This window comes from Platichthys flesus, chromosome 14, assembly GCF_949316205.1.
Source record: "Platichthys flesus chromosome 14, fPlaFle2.1, whole genome shotgun sequence".
Classification (NCBI taxonomy): domain Eukaryota; kingdom Metazoa; phylum Chordata; class Actinopteri; order Pleuronectiformes; family Pleuronectidae; genus Platichthys; species Platichthys flesus.
The window spans coordinates 20,028,763-20,044,602 of NC_084958.1; the positions used below are offsets into that span (position 1 = coordinate 20,028,763).

A 15,840-nucleotide genomic window follows, 5' to 3' on the forward strand; every position below is an offset into this window, starting at 1 on the left:
TAAACATATGAGCTTTAAGTTAAAATCAAATTGTGTCATGCTTCTTCAAAGCAGCTTGTATTTTCCACAGCTTCATCTTGGTTGTATGTTCTGACCCGTTTTCATGTGAAGGCGATGTGTCATGTATGAGTGTCTCCATGAAGAGGCAAACGTGAACTGGAAAAATCCAACAAGTCCAATGTCATTCTTATGGTTAATCAGTGTATCTTTATTTAAATATACAAAAAGATGGATGTATTCTCATCTAGTTTATATTTCTAAGCATTTCAACTCACAGATAGTTTCCATTCGTACTGCTTTAGTGAAACCGACCAACACACCCGCACACACGCTCTCACACACGCACAGTTCACATAAACAGGGAAGGTCACACAGTTCAGTCCAACATCCATTCACACCAGAAGAAATGAACAATATGTCGACTGTAAAAAAAGAAAAAGGCTTTGCTTTCACAGGATTCACACATGAAAAGGAAGAAACCCTTTACATTTGTCCAGTAAATATTTACACGATAACTGATATTTTTCTTGTTTTTTTTTCCTTTCGAAGATGAGACTGACTGTGTTAGTGTTACTAATGAGGTACTGCATGAGGTAACTGGTAGTTCTGTTTTAGAGGAGCCCGGTGTAAGACAGCATTTGGAAGTTACCACCGATCACAGCAGAATTCCCCCGCCCCCCCCACGTCACTTGCTGTTTTTTCTGGCACAATACGTAAGAAGCACCCGGGTCACGTTCAGGTCACCCCCCCCCCGACTGTGACGCGTGTCCTCGTCGGAACATGATCCAGGTGTGATGAGATGTACTCCACCGGTCGCCAGGAGGAAACCGCTAAGTCACAGGTGAGTTGAATGACTTTGAACCGTGATGTTCAAATGACTATTGCTGTATAATAAATATTGCTGGACCCTTGGACCACGCATATGCCACAGTTTACATCACTCCTAGCGGGGCTGCGTCATCAAAAAAAAACCAATCCACCAAGCGGTTAGAGACACTTTGATAATTTCCAAACACTAAAAAAACATTGTTTCGTCTTTTTTGATGGTTTTTCTTTTTGTTCCGCACGTTCGTTACCAAAACTGCACAAGAGCAAGCGTTACAGACCACTGTCAAAAGAAAAGAAAAAATCTAAAATAAATCACCATGTTTGCACAGCACTAATCAAAGCACAACAGATGAGCCTGTGTGGTGTCCAACATGGCTGAACACTGAACAGGTCTGAACATCACATCAGCAGGTTAATATTGAGGTAATACTGTTCATACTGGCATTTTAAAACAGGCGGCCAATCGCGCAAGCCGCCCGCCCCGAACACGGCGATTTCCTTGATGCCTTTTTTTTCTTCTTCTTCTTCTTTTAAGGATATTACCTAAACTTTGTGACGCCAGTGCTACCCACACAGCTTCTGATTCAGAGGAACCGATACCGTTATTCATAAAAATCTGTAACACAACCGCAATTCCTGATAGAAAGGATAAAAACATCACAGGGCTAATTTCGTTGTCCAAATGACTCTTAAAATGTGTAGGGGTGGAAATGAGAAATCCCTTTCTACTACTTCTGAGAACTGCAATGCCCTGATTTTGTATTTCTTTTCCTAATAAAAACAGATCAGTGTTTCGCATCCGTGTGTGTGTGTCTGCACGTCTATTTACAAGAATCGGCCTCTCTCCTCTTTTAGGGTTTGTACAGCATTAACACTGTGCCAACTGGTCAGGCTCTATTTTTAAAAACAAATCTCCACAGACAAAGAGGCCAAGCCGGCAATAAAATATCTCAACTACTAAAACACAATAAAATACATAACACAACTTGATATACATGTAGAAAAAGCCTGAGGTACTTGTCAGAATATCTGAGGTCAGTCTGGAGGAGTAAGCAGCTGAGGGCTTACCCAGTCGGAAAAATACAAACACAAAAAAAAACAGAATATTAGCCTCACATAATATCATGGATAGTTATCACATGTTAGCGTTATATTAACAAAGAATACATGTACATCTACATATCCTTGAGTATCCTGGAATAGTCACAGCAGCATAACGGACATTCAATGTATGGTATTCATGTTATGGTACAACTATGGCATTGCATTTGAGACAAAGGCAACCATCTGAGCTCTCCTTGCATGACGTACAGTGACTGAGGTATCTGGGGGACTGGTGTCCGAACTGAGTCTATTGAACAAACACCCATGAAAATTAAAAAACAGACATGTTGCTTACTCAAGTATGGCCCTCGCAAGGATAAAACCCAACTGATTCTTACGTTAAAACACTCTAAAAACAATCTCATTTCATTTTTGTCTTCACCTTCTCTTGCAATCGCTCACACACACGCAGCTCACACACGCAGCTCACACACACACTTTAAAATCAAAAATGTGTAACATTGCAACTCCAGACAGCATCCATTAATGCCCCTGGCACTGGCAAAGGAGTAACTCTATTTCTACGATTAAAAAAAAAAAAAAAAAATAGAGAAAGAAACAGAATAAAAAGAATCCAGGAATATGTCCATGATAGCGAGCTGGATAGCTTGGCTCTCAAAATTAGAGAAAATGTTCCAAAGAAACCTACTGGATACCTGAGAGGTAGATCCCCGGGGACAAGGCGGTTGTCCCAAATCTTCAAAAAAAGTTCAAAAACGTCCGATACAACTGTCCAACTTCCTTTTCAGCTCCTTCCCACGCGATGAAACAGCTGTGCTCCGTTTCTTTTTGATCTTCTTCTTTTTGAGGCGTTTGCCGGTTTAAAATAAGGGAGCACCCTCGAGCCTAAAAATCGAGAAGCTTCGACCCCTGAGGAAGATGAACGTATCTCGTCTAACAGTCTGAAAACGGTTCCTCCGAGGTGTGCAGCACGTCGTCCAAGGTCTGGAGCAGGGATTCATTTCATTTGGCCACAGACGGTCATGACCAAGACAGGGGAAAAAAGGAGAACTGATGAGGTAATAAAATAAAAAATAAAATGACTAACACAGAAGAAAAACATGAGGTAACGAGAACATTAAGAGATTTGACACATGGGTGTTATCAGCCCATCGCATAGCTTATTACTACTTCAAAACTACAGCAGATGGATGTGTTAGTAGGATCTGACTTTGAAACACCGGAAAAACATTAAAAAACTGAGAAAAAAAATACCAGTATCGGGGCAAAATAGCAGCTGCATTCAAGTGGCTAGTTGTCGTTTAGTTTTTTTCATGTTTTTAAATATTCACGGCGATCCGCTGAGTTTGGGTTCGAAAAAATTAAAAAGTCAGGAGCTCAGGTGAAGGATGATGTCGTCGTCCCCCCCCCGCTCAGGTGCTGGACTCTTTGGGAGGTAGGTCCTCGTTGGTGAGAGACGTCACGATGCAGGCGGGGCTGTCTGAGGTAGAGCTGCTGATCATCCTGGAGATTTGGCCGATGCGCTCCTCGACGCAGCCGGCCGATAGTCGCGCCTCTGCGTCGTGGTCCCAGCATTCCTCGATGGTCTCGCACATCTGGCTCAAACCCTGCAGGCACAACCCAGACATGGGAAAAGTTAACAATTGTAGAGCTTATTAAGGCAACACTATGTAGTTTATACACCTTAAAATAACAGCTTAATCTTGATAGTATGAAACCTAAAGCGCTCATTGCTGCAGCGCGGCCTGGAACTGCACTATAACTATGGTGTGCAGTGCTGGTACGACTTGCTTTATGGCAAAAGTCACACACCAACAACCAGAGCAGCTCGCTAATTCACTAATCTCAGAGCCGACATCAGGACAGAGCCATCAAATGAGCTTGATGCAGAAAAAGAACAAGAGCAAAAGAGTAAGTGACCAATGTCATCAGCCATGAATCCCTCACTTTCCATTATCTAAAGCTGGAGACCCAACTGACAAAGTTTCCAAATCAACAAAGTCTGATTCGTGGAACTATGAACACGTTTGAGCCGTAGTCACTGGAACAAAGGATGCAATGCACCCTGGGATTGCTGTAGAAACTCCAGGAGCTACTCTTCCACTGTTACTCACAGGATGTTTGAGCCAGCACTCCTTGATGGCTGGACGCATCTTCTTGTGCACGACCACATCCTGCAGATCCTCCAGGGTGGGATGCTGCCCAATCTCCTCCTCGAACGGCAGCATGTACTCGCCAATTGTACCTGAAGAGGCGCAGCAAGGCCACAGGACGGGGAAAGCGTTACACAGAGGTAGGGCACAGATTTGTTTTGAAAGGACAGAGCAGAAATAACAACTAGTTCTGTATTTTAACAGTAACTTTACCCACGTTGCACCTCTAACCTGAGTCAGACGGTGCTCCATGACAAAACAAAAACTAATCCTTTGTTTATTAGGTCGGCCTGAGGCAGAGTGACCTATCACCTGTGGGGGGGGAAAGCAGCATTCCTGCACTGTTTGACTCACCATCAGATACCGTGCAGCGGGCCACCAGCTCCCACAGCACCAGGCCCATGGCGTACATGTCTATCCTCAAGAAGGAGTCCCTCTGGAAGTTGATGGCTCCCTCCAGCACCTCTGGGGCCATGTACCGCCTCGTGCCCACCTGGCAGGAAACATGGATTCAAGTCTCTGTGAGTGTGTGCGGTCATGTATTGTATCAAGGGCATTGGTTTGTAAATAGTATTAAACAACAAGCAGATGGGCTGCAGGGTAAACCGGCTTGATTTCTCTACTCCTCTCATCTCATCTCATTATTATATACCAACCCACTCTCCATCCCTTTACTGGCTATACAAGCCCCCCATTTTTTTTTCTGCTGTTTTTATATACATACATTTTATTGTACTATCCACTCCAGCAGCAAAACACTTTCCTACTGGACACTGACAAAATCACATCATTGCATTCCATTCCTGTTTCTGTACATATGTTCTCCATATGTGATTTATGTATGTATGTCACTGATGTGTTTAAGTGTACAAGCTACTGGATTAATAAAGTATCCATCTATCTATCTATCTATCTAACAGTCTCCAAACTTCTCCTGTTACCCGCTCGCCTGAATAAACAACTTAGAATTCTTTTCATGATGAATCATTAACTCCATCTCTCAGCGTTTTCCTCTGCAATCGGAAACAACCCCTGTGCTTTATTCATGACTTCTACTTACTGTATAAAGACCGACACTTTCTTTATTTCTGAATCACACTTTAAAAGCGATTTCAAACACACCAGAAAGAAAATATTCGAGAAAAAAAAACAACCACTAAAGCCGCATCCCTTGAGTCACACAAATAAAGTGCAAATTTAGAAACTGACTGTAAAGACTTGTTAGAGGGTTAGTTGTACATGCATCAGTGTTTATGCAGACACTAAAAACACAGAGGGGTCATTTCATACCTGGCCATGAGTGTCCCCTGGAGGTTTCCCCGGTTCAAATCGCACAGCGAGCCCAAAATCTCCGATGATCGCAGTTAAATCATCGGCAAGCATCACATTCTTGCTCTTGAAGTCCCTGGGAAAACAGTTTCAGAGGGAATTAAAATGACGTAACTCCAGAAAATAACATCAAACTAATTAGCTCCTGGATTCCAGGGTGAAATTGGGAAATCAGGTACAAAGAGAGAAGAAGTCACTGTATTGGAGCGTATCGAGTACAGGATTCAGGAAAAAGCCAGAAAGGGTTCATGTTTCTCTTACCTGTGTGCGATGGTGGGTTTTGGCCCCTCGCCCTTGTAGCTGGGAATGTCCTCATGGAGGTAGGCCAAGCCGCGGGACATGCTCTCCGCTATGTGACACAGATCACCCCAGGACACCATGTTACCCTTCAGGTGGTCCGTCAGTGAGCCCTGCGCACACACACAAGCAGATCCAGGGACACGGATTAACAACCGGCCCAGAATCTAATCTTTAATCCATCTGCAGGAATCTTAGTGCGAGGAGTTAGTCGAGCGTGACCCTGAGAACACACATCCAACGCACAAAGGGAGCAGGAAGAGGTGATTTTTCACTTCGTGGCTCGAGGCCAGCTGGATAGTGTAGTCTGGGAGAATTACCAGAGAAGGGAAAATTCATGTAGCATGAGCTTAAAATAGCATCACAAGTGTTGATGAAAATGGAAGCATTTAACTTAACAGACACGACAAAGGCACACACGGAGCTAAGGCAATTAACTGTGGCCGAATGGTCCTTTTTCACAGCAGACACTTTGACATCGAGGGAAAAGCACGAGTTCCTGATAACATGCAAATGTCTCTGTTCTGTTCAAGTGTCCCAAAAATAAACACCAGGAACCTGAAGCAGCTTTAATGGAACTGAGCCGGGTGTCGTTTCCTTATTTTCCAATCACATGTCAAAATGTCTGGGGCGGGAAAAGGTCTTAAAAGTCATCAAACAACTGTAATGCTGCATTCGTGGTTATTGCATTTAGTGTTTGAGACCAGAGCTGTGAGCAGAGTCCTAGACGGCTTCAGGCTGGTCGTCTGACATAGATGTGTGTATTATTTTTAAACCCGATCCGAGCAACACATCTCTTAAAGGCACACAGGGCACTGCAAAGCTGCCGTAAGTAATAAAATCCCATCTTTAATGAAAAGCTGCGAGGCGTCTTTTGTTCAGGTAAATAAAGGCCTCAGCCAATATATGAGAGAAGTCCAGGTCAACACGCAGCCCCTGTACCTCACCATGAATCTGCTCCCTCTCGCTATATATATACACAAAAATATATATGTATATATGGATGTGTAGGAGTAGACGTGTTCTCACCCTCTCATGGAACTCTGTGATAAGCCACAGCTCCGTCTCCAGGTTGCTTCCATGTTTTTCGGAGGCGATGAAACGCAGGAGGTTTTCGTGTCGCATCCCCGGAGTCAAGAAAATGTCCCGCTCGTTGTGCCACGACTGCTTGTCCTGTACAAAACATAAACACACAAAACAGAGAGTTAGGTTTAGGATTTATATAATCTCTTTTGAAAATAACCTGGTCCATCCCTTAAGTAGAAGTAGCCTCCATTTGCGCCTCTTATATTGAGATTACATTCAAGCAACAGAGCTAATCAGCCTATTCACAGAAAATATGAGCCCAGTAATCCATGAAAAAACCTGAGAGTTATAAAAAGACATTTCCAAGCGTTGTGTCAGCTATATAACAGTGTGAGACTTTCAGCCATTCCCCAAGACGCTCCTACTTATTCCTTAAATGTAAATAAACATAAATATCAGTTATAACCATGGACTGTCTGTGAAGAGGGTGAAGCATGTCCACTTTCTCCCACTATCCACAAATCAATTCCATTTTACAGCATCAAACAACTGAATAAAACCATCATTCAGTTTGATAACTGAGAAATGTGTTTTAATATGAACCCTGCCTTTTTTGTTTGGTCCAAGCCCCATTCAATAACATGGAGGAGGTGGGGTTCATGACCTATACAGCAGCCAACCAGCAGGGGCTGTGGTTATGAATGTACGCTAATGTTATTTTTTTTAGAGTGATATTGGTTTCTCACCTGAATAGGGAAGACCTTCACAGCAACGTACTCGCTCATCAGTTGGGCCTTCCACACACAACCAAAGCGCCCCCTGGCTTTGATTTCCAGCAGCTGCAGAGGTTTGAGGCCCACACTTGGTGATGGAGGAGAGAGTCCTGGATCCTAGATCACAGACGAGGGAAAAACACGTCTCATTCTCCTGCCACATGTGACACAAATCACTACATGACCCGGGTAACTGGCAGAGGCAGAAGCAGCCACACTTAAGGTGAGTCGGGGTTGAGTGTCTCACCTCGCTAAGGTCCACGTGGCCGTATGGAGGTTTGCGGTGGCGGTACATCCACAAGGCCAGGACGAGGGCCAGGGACAGCACACACAGAGGCAGCAGCGAGTACACCAGCACGTTGAGCAGGGACGGCACCCGAGGTGGAGGCCGGATTTTCACTGTCAAGGAGCATAATAATTACAAGGTGTCAGCTTTATGGCGTTCGGGTCACCGGCTGCATGGCAAACATCCCTCCCAGACTGAGATCAGAATTCAAAAGAGCAGAGCGCCGTTCTATCCAGACGGCTCAACCTTGATCCTCGACGGGGAAAGTGATTAGTCTGTGGAAACGCTGCAAACAGGCGGGTGGTGAGAGGCTTCACTCAGTCGCCTTCTCCACAGATGAGTATCAGCGGTTGGACTGTGCGAGCGCTTCAGGCTGAATGCTATGGCCTTAGTCGCACATATTGCTTGCATAACAACACAATACCAGCGAGGAAAATTGCAAGGGATGTCATTTTTGCACACACAAAGCTCAGAAGGGATCATTTAGCAACATGTAAAAAAAGGGAGAGAAAAAAAATCCAAGCTTGCTTAAAAGGGATCATAATATCACAGTCGTGGCATTTTTCCTTCTCCTAATACTGTAGCTGCGGGGATAAGCTCCCACTAATCAGAGGGGGAAAGGAAAGACCTATTTTCTGCTTGTTCTATAAGTAGGATGCCTTCGCCGCTCACCTCGGTTGCCACTGCCAATCATGTCAGGAAGGTGGGTGAACCGCTCGTTGCAGTAGTTGCCCTCGCAGCAGCAGAAGAACACCTGAGGGTTTTCGTCCAAGGAAACACACTCTTGCCTAAAACAGCAGATGACACACACACACACACAAAATCACCCGGTTAAATAAAATGTCAAAACAAAGCACATGCGTTTAGATGTTTTAATAATTTACAGCAGGATCAAAATACACATCACAGACCAGTATTGCATTTCCAGATCTAGACCGCGCCTGTGTGACTTCACCGCACATAAAAGGTTTATCCCATCTATCCAATCTTTGACCTTTTCACTCCTTTATTTTGCTTCCTGGTGACAACGACCACTTTGCAGAGGTATTAATATCTTCTTCTTAATGAGAATAAACGATCTTATTCCTCCTCAGTCAGCAAGTGTTCCATATTGAGAGCAATCGCAGGATTTCTAATGCCATACGAAAATAACTGCACATCTCTGCTCTTTAATGCCACAATTAATCTTTGTGACATCGTCTCTCGACTCCCCCGAACCTGCCAACCTTCTTTTTTAATCGCCTTTCATTGTCTGCCACTATTTTACGGAGCTTTTCACTCAGATTAAATTGACCGGGAGCAAATTTACTTTTGCGGGTCCCATTATATTCCCCCTGTGGTTCTAATTACAGCCGAACAGCACTTCAGGCCCCGCGCTATTTCCCTGGAAACCGTCAACATATTTGCGGCAGCATCTGAACCTACGATATATGTGTGTGTGTGTGTGTGTGTCTGTGTGTGTGTGTGCATCCAATCCTGGCAGAGCTTTTTAAATATCTATCTTCTTGATTTAACGTGAATCATCATCAAATAACGAAGGTCTCAATGAAAACTGCTGTCGTTAAACTGCTATTCAACGCCTCTGGTCTTGAACCTGAAACACTCCGGAGCTGCAGGTCCCTGGGCTGGGTCATCCGGGGCGGATTACTGCAGCCGAGCTACTTCACAACGCCGTGGCTCGAAGATGAAAGATAAGATGGTTTAATGTCTGACTTGTGATGGTGTAAGATTCTCCTCCTGCATGGCCCTGGTGCCACCGCATCTATCTGCCATCACAGAGCTGCCGGGTTATTTCCAGAAAGAATAAATCGGAGCTGTGCTGGGTTGCACAGCTTTTTCCAAAAATAAATCTCCACTTGTGGAAATCACTCCCCTCCCCCCCCCCCCCCCCCCCCGATCTAATGGAGTCTGCTTCAGTAAATGCTTTCATAGAAGCAGTGGAAACTTAATTTTGAAATGACTGCAGTTCACCCTCCACCTGTGTGGCCGGCATCACCGTTTGTATCGTGTAACATATTAAATAACTCACTCTCAGAATAATTTGTTTTCTTTCTCTCTGTTTGCGGATGGCTGCATTCTAGTTTGCTTGATTTATTGTATGAAATGGAACAAAAATTGGAGAAATTGTGTGCCAGAATATTAATGAATAGCAATTATGATGATTCATTCAAAGGGTTGCGTTATTTCACATTCAACAATAGCAAAAGATTTGCTCATTAGCTTGTTGAATGTGGAGTTACTGCCTCTCTGTTTGAAATCAAGGTAAAATGAACGTTTGAGAGGTTTGAAACATTCATCTTGAAAAGGAGCAACCTTTGGACATTTCATAGATTAATTGATGATGAAAACAAGTATTTGTAGCAGCCTTGTGTCATTATCTTCATGTAGTATTGATGTAGCCTAAGGTCCATGTGTAGTGTGGCAGTAAAACCATGTTCCATGTGTTCCGAGAAAAATGCTTTAAAGCAAATCAATCTCTAAAGGGTCCAAGTTAATCTGCCAATGTCTACATCCTGTATCTCTTTGTTTTGTGTCATGTTTTTCTGTTACAGTGATAATTTTGTATGTGTTGATGCATTGTCTACACTATTATATGTCCAAAGTGCAACTTGCCTTTCACAAATCTTCCCTACAGTTTGAGAGGAGATCCTTAAAATGATGCTTTTCTTTCACCACTGGGCAAACAAACCCAAGGATAGATAAGATGTGCACAAGAGAAAAACAGCTGACTGTCACATTTGAGACGCTGCAACCAGGAGATGCTCAAGTCGTTAGTTAATGAAGGACTCGTGTCGGCATCAGATCTGCTACCTCTGCCCCCGGGGTCACTGAAATAACGACGGACCGAACCCTGAGGGGAGCGAGGCCGTTGTACTCGCTGGACACCAGCCACACACACCTATGATCTAAATGCATAGTTTGGAACCCACCTGTCATAGCAGTTGAAGTCGTCCAGCCAGCAGCCTTTCTTCACCAACTTGATGGTCCCTGAGGAGTTGAGCCAGGAGGCGTAACAGTGCAGCCGCTTGTCCTTGTCCCCCTCGCAGCGCTCGAAGCCGCTCTGGTTGGTCCTCTCCGTGCGCCAGCTGTCATTGTAGTACACACACTCCCGGGTCTCGGCTTCGCCCAGACTGTACCCTGCGATTGGACAGAAGGCCTCAGTCAGCTCACACCGTAATGAATTGAACGTCGGCGGCAGGAAGCGGGACATATGGCGCGGGATCCGCTCGGTGCCACCGAGAAGCATCCCCTGAGCGGAGCCGCCCTCATCTCCGAAGGCACGTGGCCAAGTTTTGGGAGGTGGCTGTGGTGAAGCGGGAAATCTCACTGAACACTTTCTCTGCTTAAAACCATTCAATAAAAAAAAAACTCTTGTCCGCGAGTGACAAGTCAAAAAGAGGGGGGGGGGATGACAGGATTTAATTAGCGATGGAAGAACAATGATCTGCTCGGTCGTGGTGTAGAAACACACACACAGACACACACTGACACGTTACTTATATAGATAAAAACGACTCCTGCCTCCTCCTGTGAGTGTGACACATCTGGTAAGGACAGATAAGAGCTGCTTCTTTAAGGGGAAACCAAGCCGATACCTAACAATGGATGCCAGTCTCCTAATGTTGAATTCCTTATAGGGGGGGGGGGGGGAGGTTTTGTTTTAATATTCATCTTTGTGGATTGAGGGTGGCCACACTCGAGCATCGAACAGGAGACGTGTGAGGCCGATAACACGCAGCGGTACGTGTCATTCACAGTATCTCCTATGGACATTCATGCCTGAGCTTTGTTCAGGGGGAAAAAATAGTGCCTGTCTCTTTAAATCCATGCCTATAGGAGGCTGCCCATCCCCCCAGTGTTACCCCCACCAACCCATTACGCACACACACACTCACAGGCACCCATCCACTTAAACATACGTGCATTCAGTTGTCCAGCAGCCGTACAATGGATTTCATTATGGCTCACAAGGGGTGGGGGGGGGGGGGGGGGGCACAGGGGTGAATGCAACGAGCTACTATCATTGCTCAATATTAAAAATAAAATGAAAAGGGAGGAAGATAATAAAAATAGACACAACAACAGTGATGCTCTGAGCCGGGATGGCATTTCTGATATCTGTGGTCACATGATCCAGGAGGACTTTTACTACTAGATCCTTCCACCCCCCCCCCCCCTCATCGTGTCACTTAACTGAGGCTTACACCACAACAACGCGAATTGTGCAGAAGCAGCTTACTACACTACACTAGTAATCTATAAACCATAAAGGCATTAGCCCCCGTGCGCAATTTGGGACACAGGACACAGCTGTGCCACAATTAATTTTTTATCACAACTGTAGGAAAGCACACACGTTGCATGAAAGGTGGTGGTGGTGGTGGTGGTGGGGAGGAAATGTCGTTGTGTGTTTGTTGTTGGTTGATCCAAGGTGAAATCTGCACATGAAGATCAGCCAGTGTGAGTTGCAAGTGGGGGGGAAGAGCCAAACAAAAGAAAAACAACCCTCATGCTCAAATTCACGTGGTGAGCAAGTCCCCAGCCTTTTTGGAACAGGAGCTATCTCTGTGTGTGTGTGTGTGTGTGTGTGTGTGTGTGTGTGTGTGTGTAACAGTAACCTCAAACCAGGGTGAGGACCTGACTGGAGACAAGAACAGCTGATGTCGAATCAAACGCCATTGATTTGTGGAAATGGAAGGAGGAGGAAAAAAAACACACAACAGGAGAAGGGGGGAGTGTGGCTGCGGCTCAGGGTGCAGCAGCAGACACACACAACACAAGAGATGGAGCCTCTAAGGTTTCAGGATGTTGATGCAGCTGCTTGCTTTCTATTCCTGCCTCTGTTCATAAAAACAGAGGGGGGGGGGGGGGGCAACAGTTTCAAAATTTGGATTTGTAAATATTTGTGTTTTTTATTTTAAGGGGGGGGGGTCGCACAAAGCGTGTAAAAGCACTTAAAATGGCTATTGTTGTCTTTTAAATTGAACAAGCAGCTACTGGTGTAATAAAAGCTGGAGTAGGGGGTTGGGTGGTGGTGTGTGTGTGGGGGGGGAGATGCGTTTAAGGGACAAATGGAGAAAATGCGATTAAGGGGGGTGGGGGGGGATTGGATAAAGCCGGAGCTGAACGGTGCCAACAAAGTTCAAACTGACGTAAACTCCAACAATTACGCACACGTGCAAAAATGTTAAAACGCAGAAATAAAGGGGGGAAAGGATCGAGAGCCACGAGCGGGTCCGAGCCCACGACCCGACAATAGCCGCTTACCTGCGCACAAAGTTCCCAGAAGAAGTGAACAAGTCAGCCATGAAAAAGACATGTTCCGTCTCTTGTACAGCAAACAGCGCGTTCCCCCGCGTGTCCGTGGCCAACATTCAAACTCCGCCGGCCCGCAACATCGGTCCGGGATCGAACCCAACGCGACCACGGGGCCTTCTTCTTCTCCTCCTCCTCCTCCCGCCCCGGTCCCTCCAGCAGCGGTCCGGGCACCAGCGGCACAGCGCGTGTCAGCAGCCCGCGACGGCGCAACAATGTCGGCAGGAAAAACGACGGGAGCGCCGGGGGTGACTTCCAGGCGGTGAGTCCTGGATCACAGCCGCAGCGTTTCGCTTCCGAGCTCCGAACACCGAGCCGTGGGACCATCCGAGGCGGCTGCTCGGCGCTCTTTTCTCGGGTGGGGAGGTTTTCGCTCACTCGGGTAGTCGCGCCGCTGCGTCGGGAGGTCGGTCCGGGTTTACATGCATGTTACTGATCTGTGTCCAAAATGGCTTCTAAATGGGGAATGGGCTGCAAACAGGGAAACCCGGATGTGTAAACACAAAGAGGGGAATTCAGGCAGCGAGCGGAGTGACCTCAACGCGACACCGCAGACTCCCCACACCCGATCCCCGCTTCATTTCAGACTCAATTTCCACCGTTATCGCATTATTTTACGCGCGGGGACACTTAGCAGGCACGGAGGGGAGGTGTGGATGGAAGTGGTGAGTCCTCCTCGTCCGTGTTTTGTCCCCGTCCCGGCGCAGAAGAGCACACACAACACACTGGGCTACTTTGTGTTTCACGGAGTTTTTTATTTTTTAGTGTGACTTTCTCTGTTTTCCATCCTTAAACCTTAAAATGTCTCTTAAATGAGACTTTACGCACATTTGTGTCGAGGATCAGTGCAACACGTTGGACTGGTTCCTTTCTTAACACAAATATTTATCTTTGAAATGGTGTGTTGCAATGTTTTGGTTGCGAAACAGCTGCAACACAACAAACAAACACAGTGAACTCACACAGCCTGGATATTACATATGTTCACATGAATCTATACAATGAACCAGCTCCCACACATTAAAGAAATTAAACATAAGCTTGTACTTTATATTTAAACACTATAACAAGCATTAAAGACTTTTTTTTCCTAACTGTGTCAATGTGATAAATAACTCCAATTCCCCGAATAATATCATAACATCATATCTGAATGATCTTTTATGCATAAGTGCTATAAATAGCTGACCTCATTAGGAGTAACATGATACAATCATTTCAAATGGCTCATTACACCAGTGCAACACTTTTTATCACAGAACGTGATGTTTGACAACAACCTTCGGGATTAGATAACAATTATTGTTATTTAAATGTATTTTTTTAAATATATATATATATATATATTGAATAGACTGTTAGGACATTGCATTAATAATAATGTGTCCAATGTCAAGTAATGTGTCCTCTTATCTGTCCCCTTGTAAAAAAAAACATGTCACATTTTCATTACAGCTTAACTACCCCCCCCCCCTCCCCCTTTCTCTCTAGCATGTTGCCCTCTTAAGAAGTTTTTCACTTCCGTTAAATCAAGTCCTCCAGCTGCCTGAAGACGACCAGATGTCGATAGTAATGGAGTATCGTGGCACGCAGGTTTCCGCGTAGCATTTAAGAAACGCTTTCTCAAACCTGGAGTCCTCTTGTGTGGAATAATAAATCCCATTATCACAGACAAATCAACGGTTGCGTCGTTAAAATGCCATTAGGGCCTCTGCTCCCAGGTCCCTCTCGCTTACTCGTCTTTGACTGATGGCTTGTTGGTGACACTGGGCCGATTCCTGCAGCAAATGGCCCAGGAACAGGGTTAGCCATAGGTAATCGCTGTTAAACTAGTGCCGTGGAGTGCAACCCAAGACAAAGCATTTCCTTATTAAGCACATCCCATATTGATCCTGTAACTCGATAGAGGCCCGGAGTGCAGCCTTGGAGAGACGGATGCTCTGTTGTCATGACAGTTGGAAGAGAAAGCACACGAGTTCTCATTAAAGGTCCAACAGCCGCGGCCTCGGTGTGTGACATTCCTGCTAGACCGAGAGCACGCGGGGCCGAGATGATGCAGCGGTGCTTATGACACACATGAGCTCTGACCTGTGAGCGGATTGTGTGGCTGGAAACACAATCTGACCTCAGTCACACACAACAGACATGCTGTATTCCCATAATACAAAAACTGAACCTGTCGTTGGGTGGATGACGTCCAAATCATATTTTCTGTTCTGGTGTTTTCTTTATTTATCCAAAGATTTAGTTATTTTTTACGTTTTTGTGAACACTGCAGCTGAAACTTTCCATTGTGATCACTGTGAGGACCCTGGGGTGAGCGTTAGGACTTCACCATAAAATAGATAAATGACACTAGGTGGTAGCAGAGCTCCCCGAGGCTCCCCCCCCCCACACCTGTGCAATATCTGTCTTTACCCCCTTGATTTATCCCCAGTACATGTAGAAGAAATACACACTTTCTATTGTTCACTGCCCAACATGTATCAGTACAAGGCTGTGTGCGTGTGTGTCTGTGTGTTAAAAGGCTGTGTGGCTGCGTTTTGATTTTTAATTATGCCGTTATGTTTTGTTGCTTAGTGGGCCACAAGTTTATTTTTTCTTTTTACAATCACAACATTTTAATTTACCTCCTGGATAAATAAAATGCCCATCTATCTATTTGATCATCTGTTCTCAGAGGGATCCAGAATCCCTCATATAACCTGGTAATGGATCCATTAGTATGAGGAAAGGCACGGGCACTTAAAGGTTCTGTACTTATGGT

At 45.2% G+C, this 15,840-nt stretch overlaps 1 protein-coding gene across 1 annotated transcript; it reads right to left on the reverse strand.

The window, feature by feature from the left end:
- Positions 1 to 184: 184 nt before the first annotated feature.
- On the reverse strand, positions 185 to 13,917 carry LOC133968480 (activin receptor type-2B-like). The gene is made up of 11 exons (XM_062404566.1): positions 13,026 to 13,917; positions 10,688 to 10,895; positions 8,430 to 8,545; positions 7,719 to 7,870; positions 7,445 to 7,588; positions 6,702 to 6,845; positions 5,637 to 5,785; positions 5,337 to 5,451; positions 4,401 to 4,539; positions 4,008 to 4,138; positions 185 to 3,500 (listed from the first exon to the last, which is right to left on the reverse strand). The coding sequence occupies exons 1-11, from the start codon at positions 13,075 to 13,077 to the stop codon at positions 3,306 to 3,308; spliced, it is 1,545 nt and encodes a 514-aa protein (XP_062260550.1). The 5' UTR covers positions 13,078 to 13,917; the 3' UTR covers positions 185 to 3,305.
- Positions 13,918 to 15,840: the final 1,923 nt, after the last annotated feature.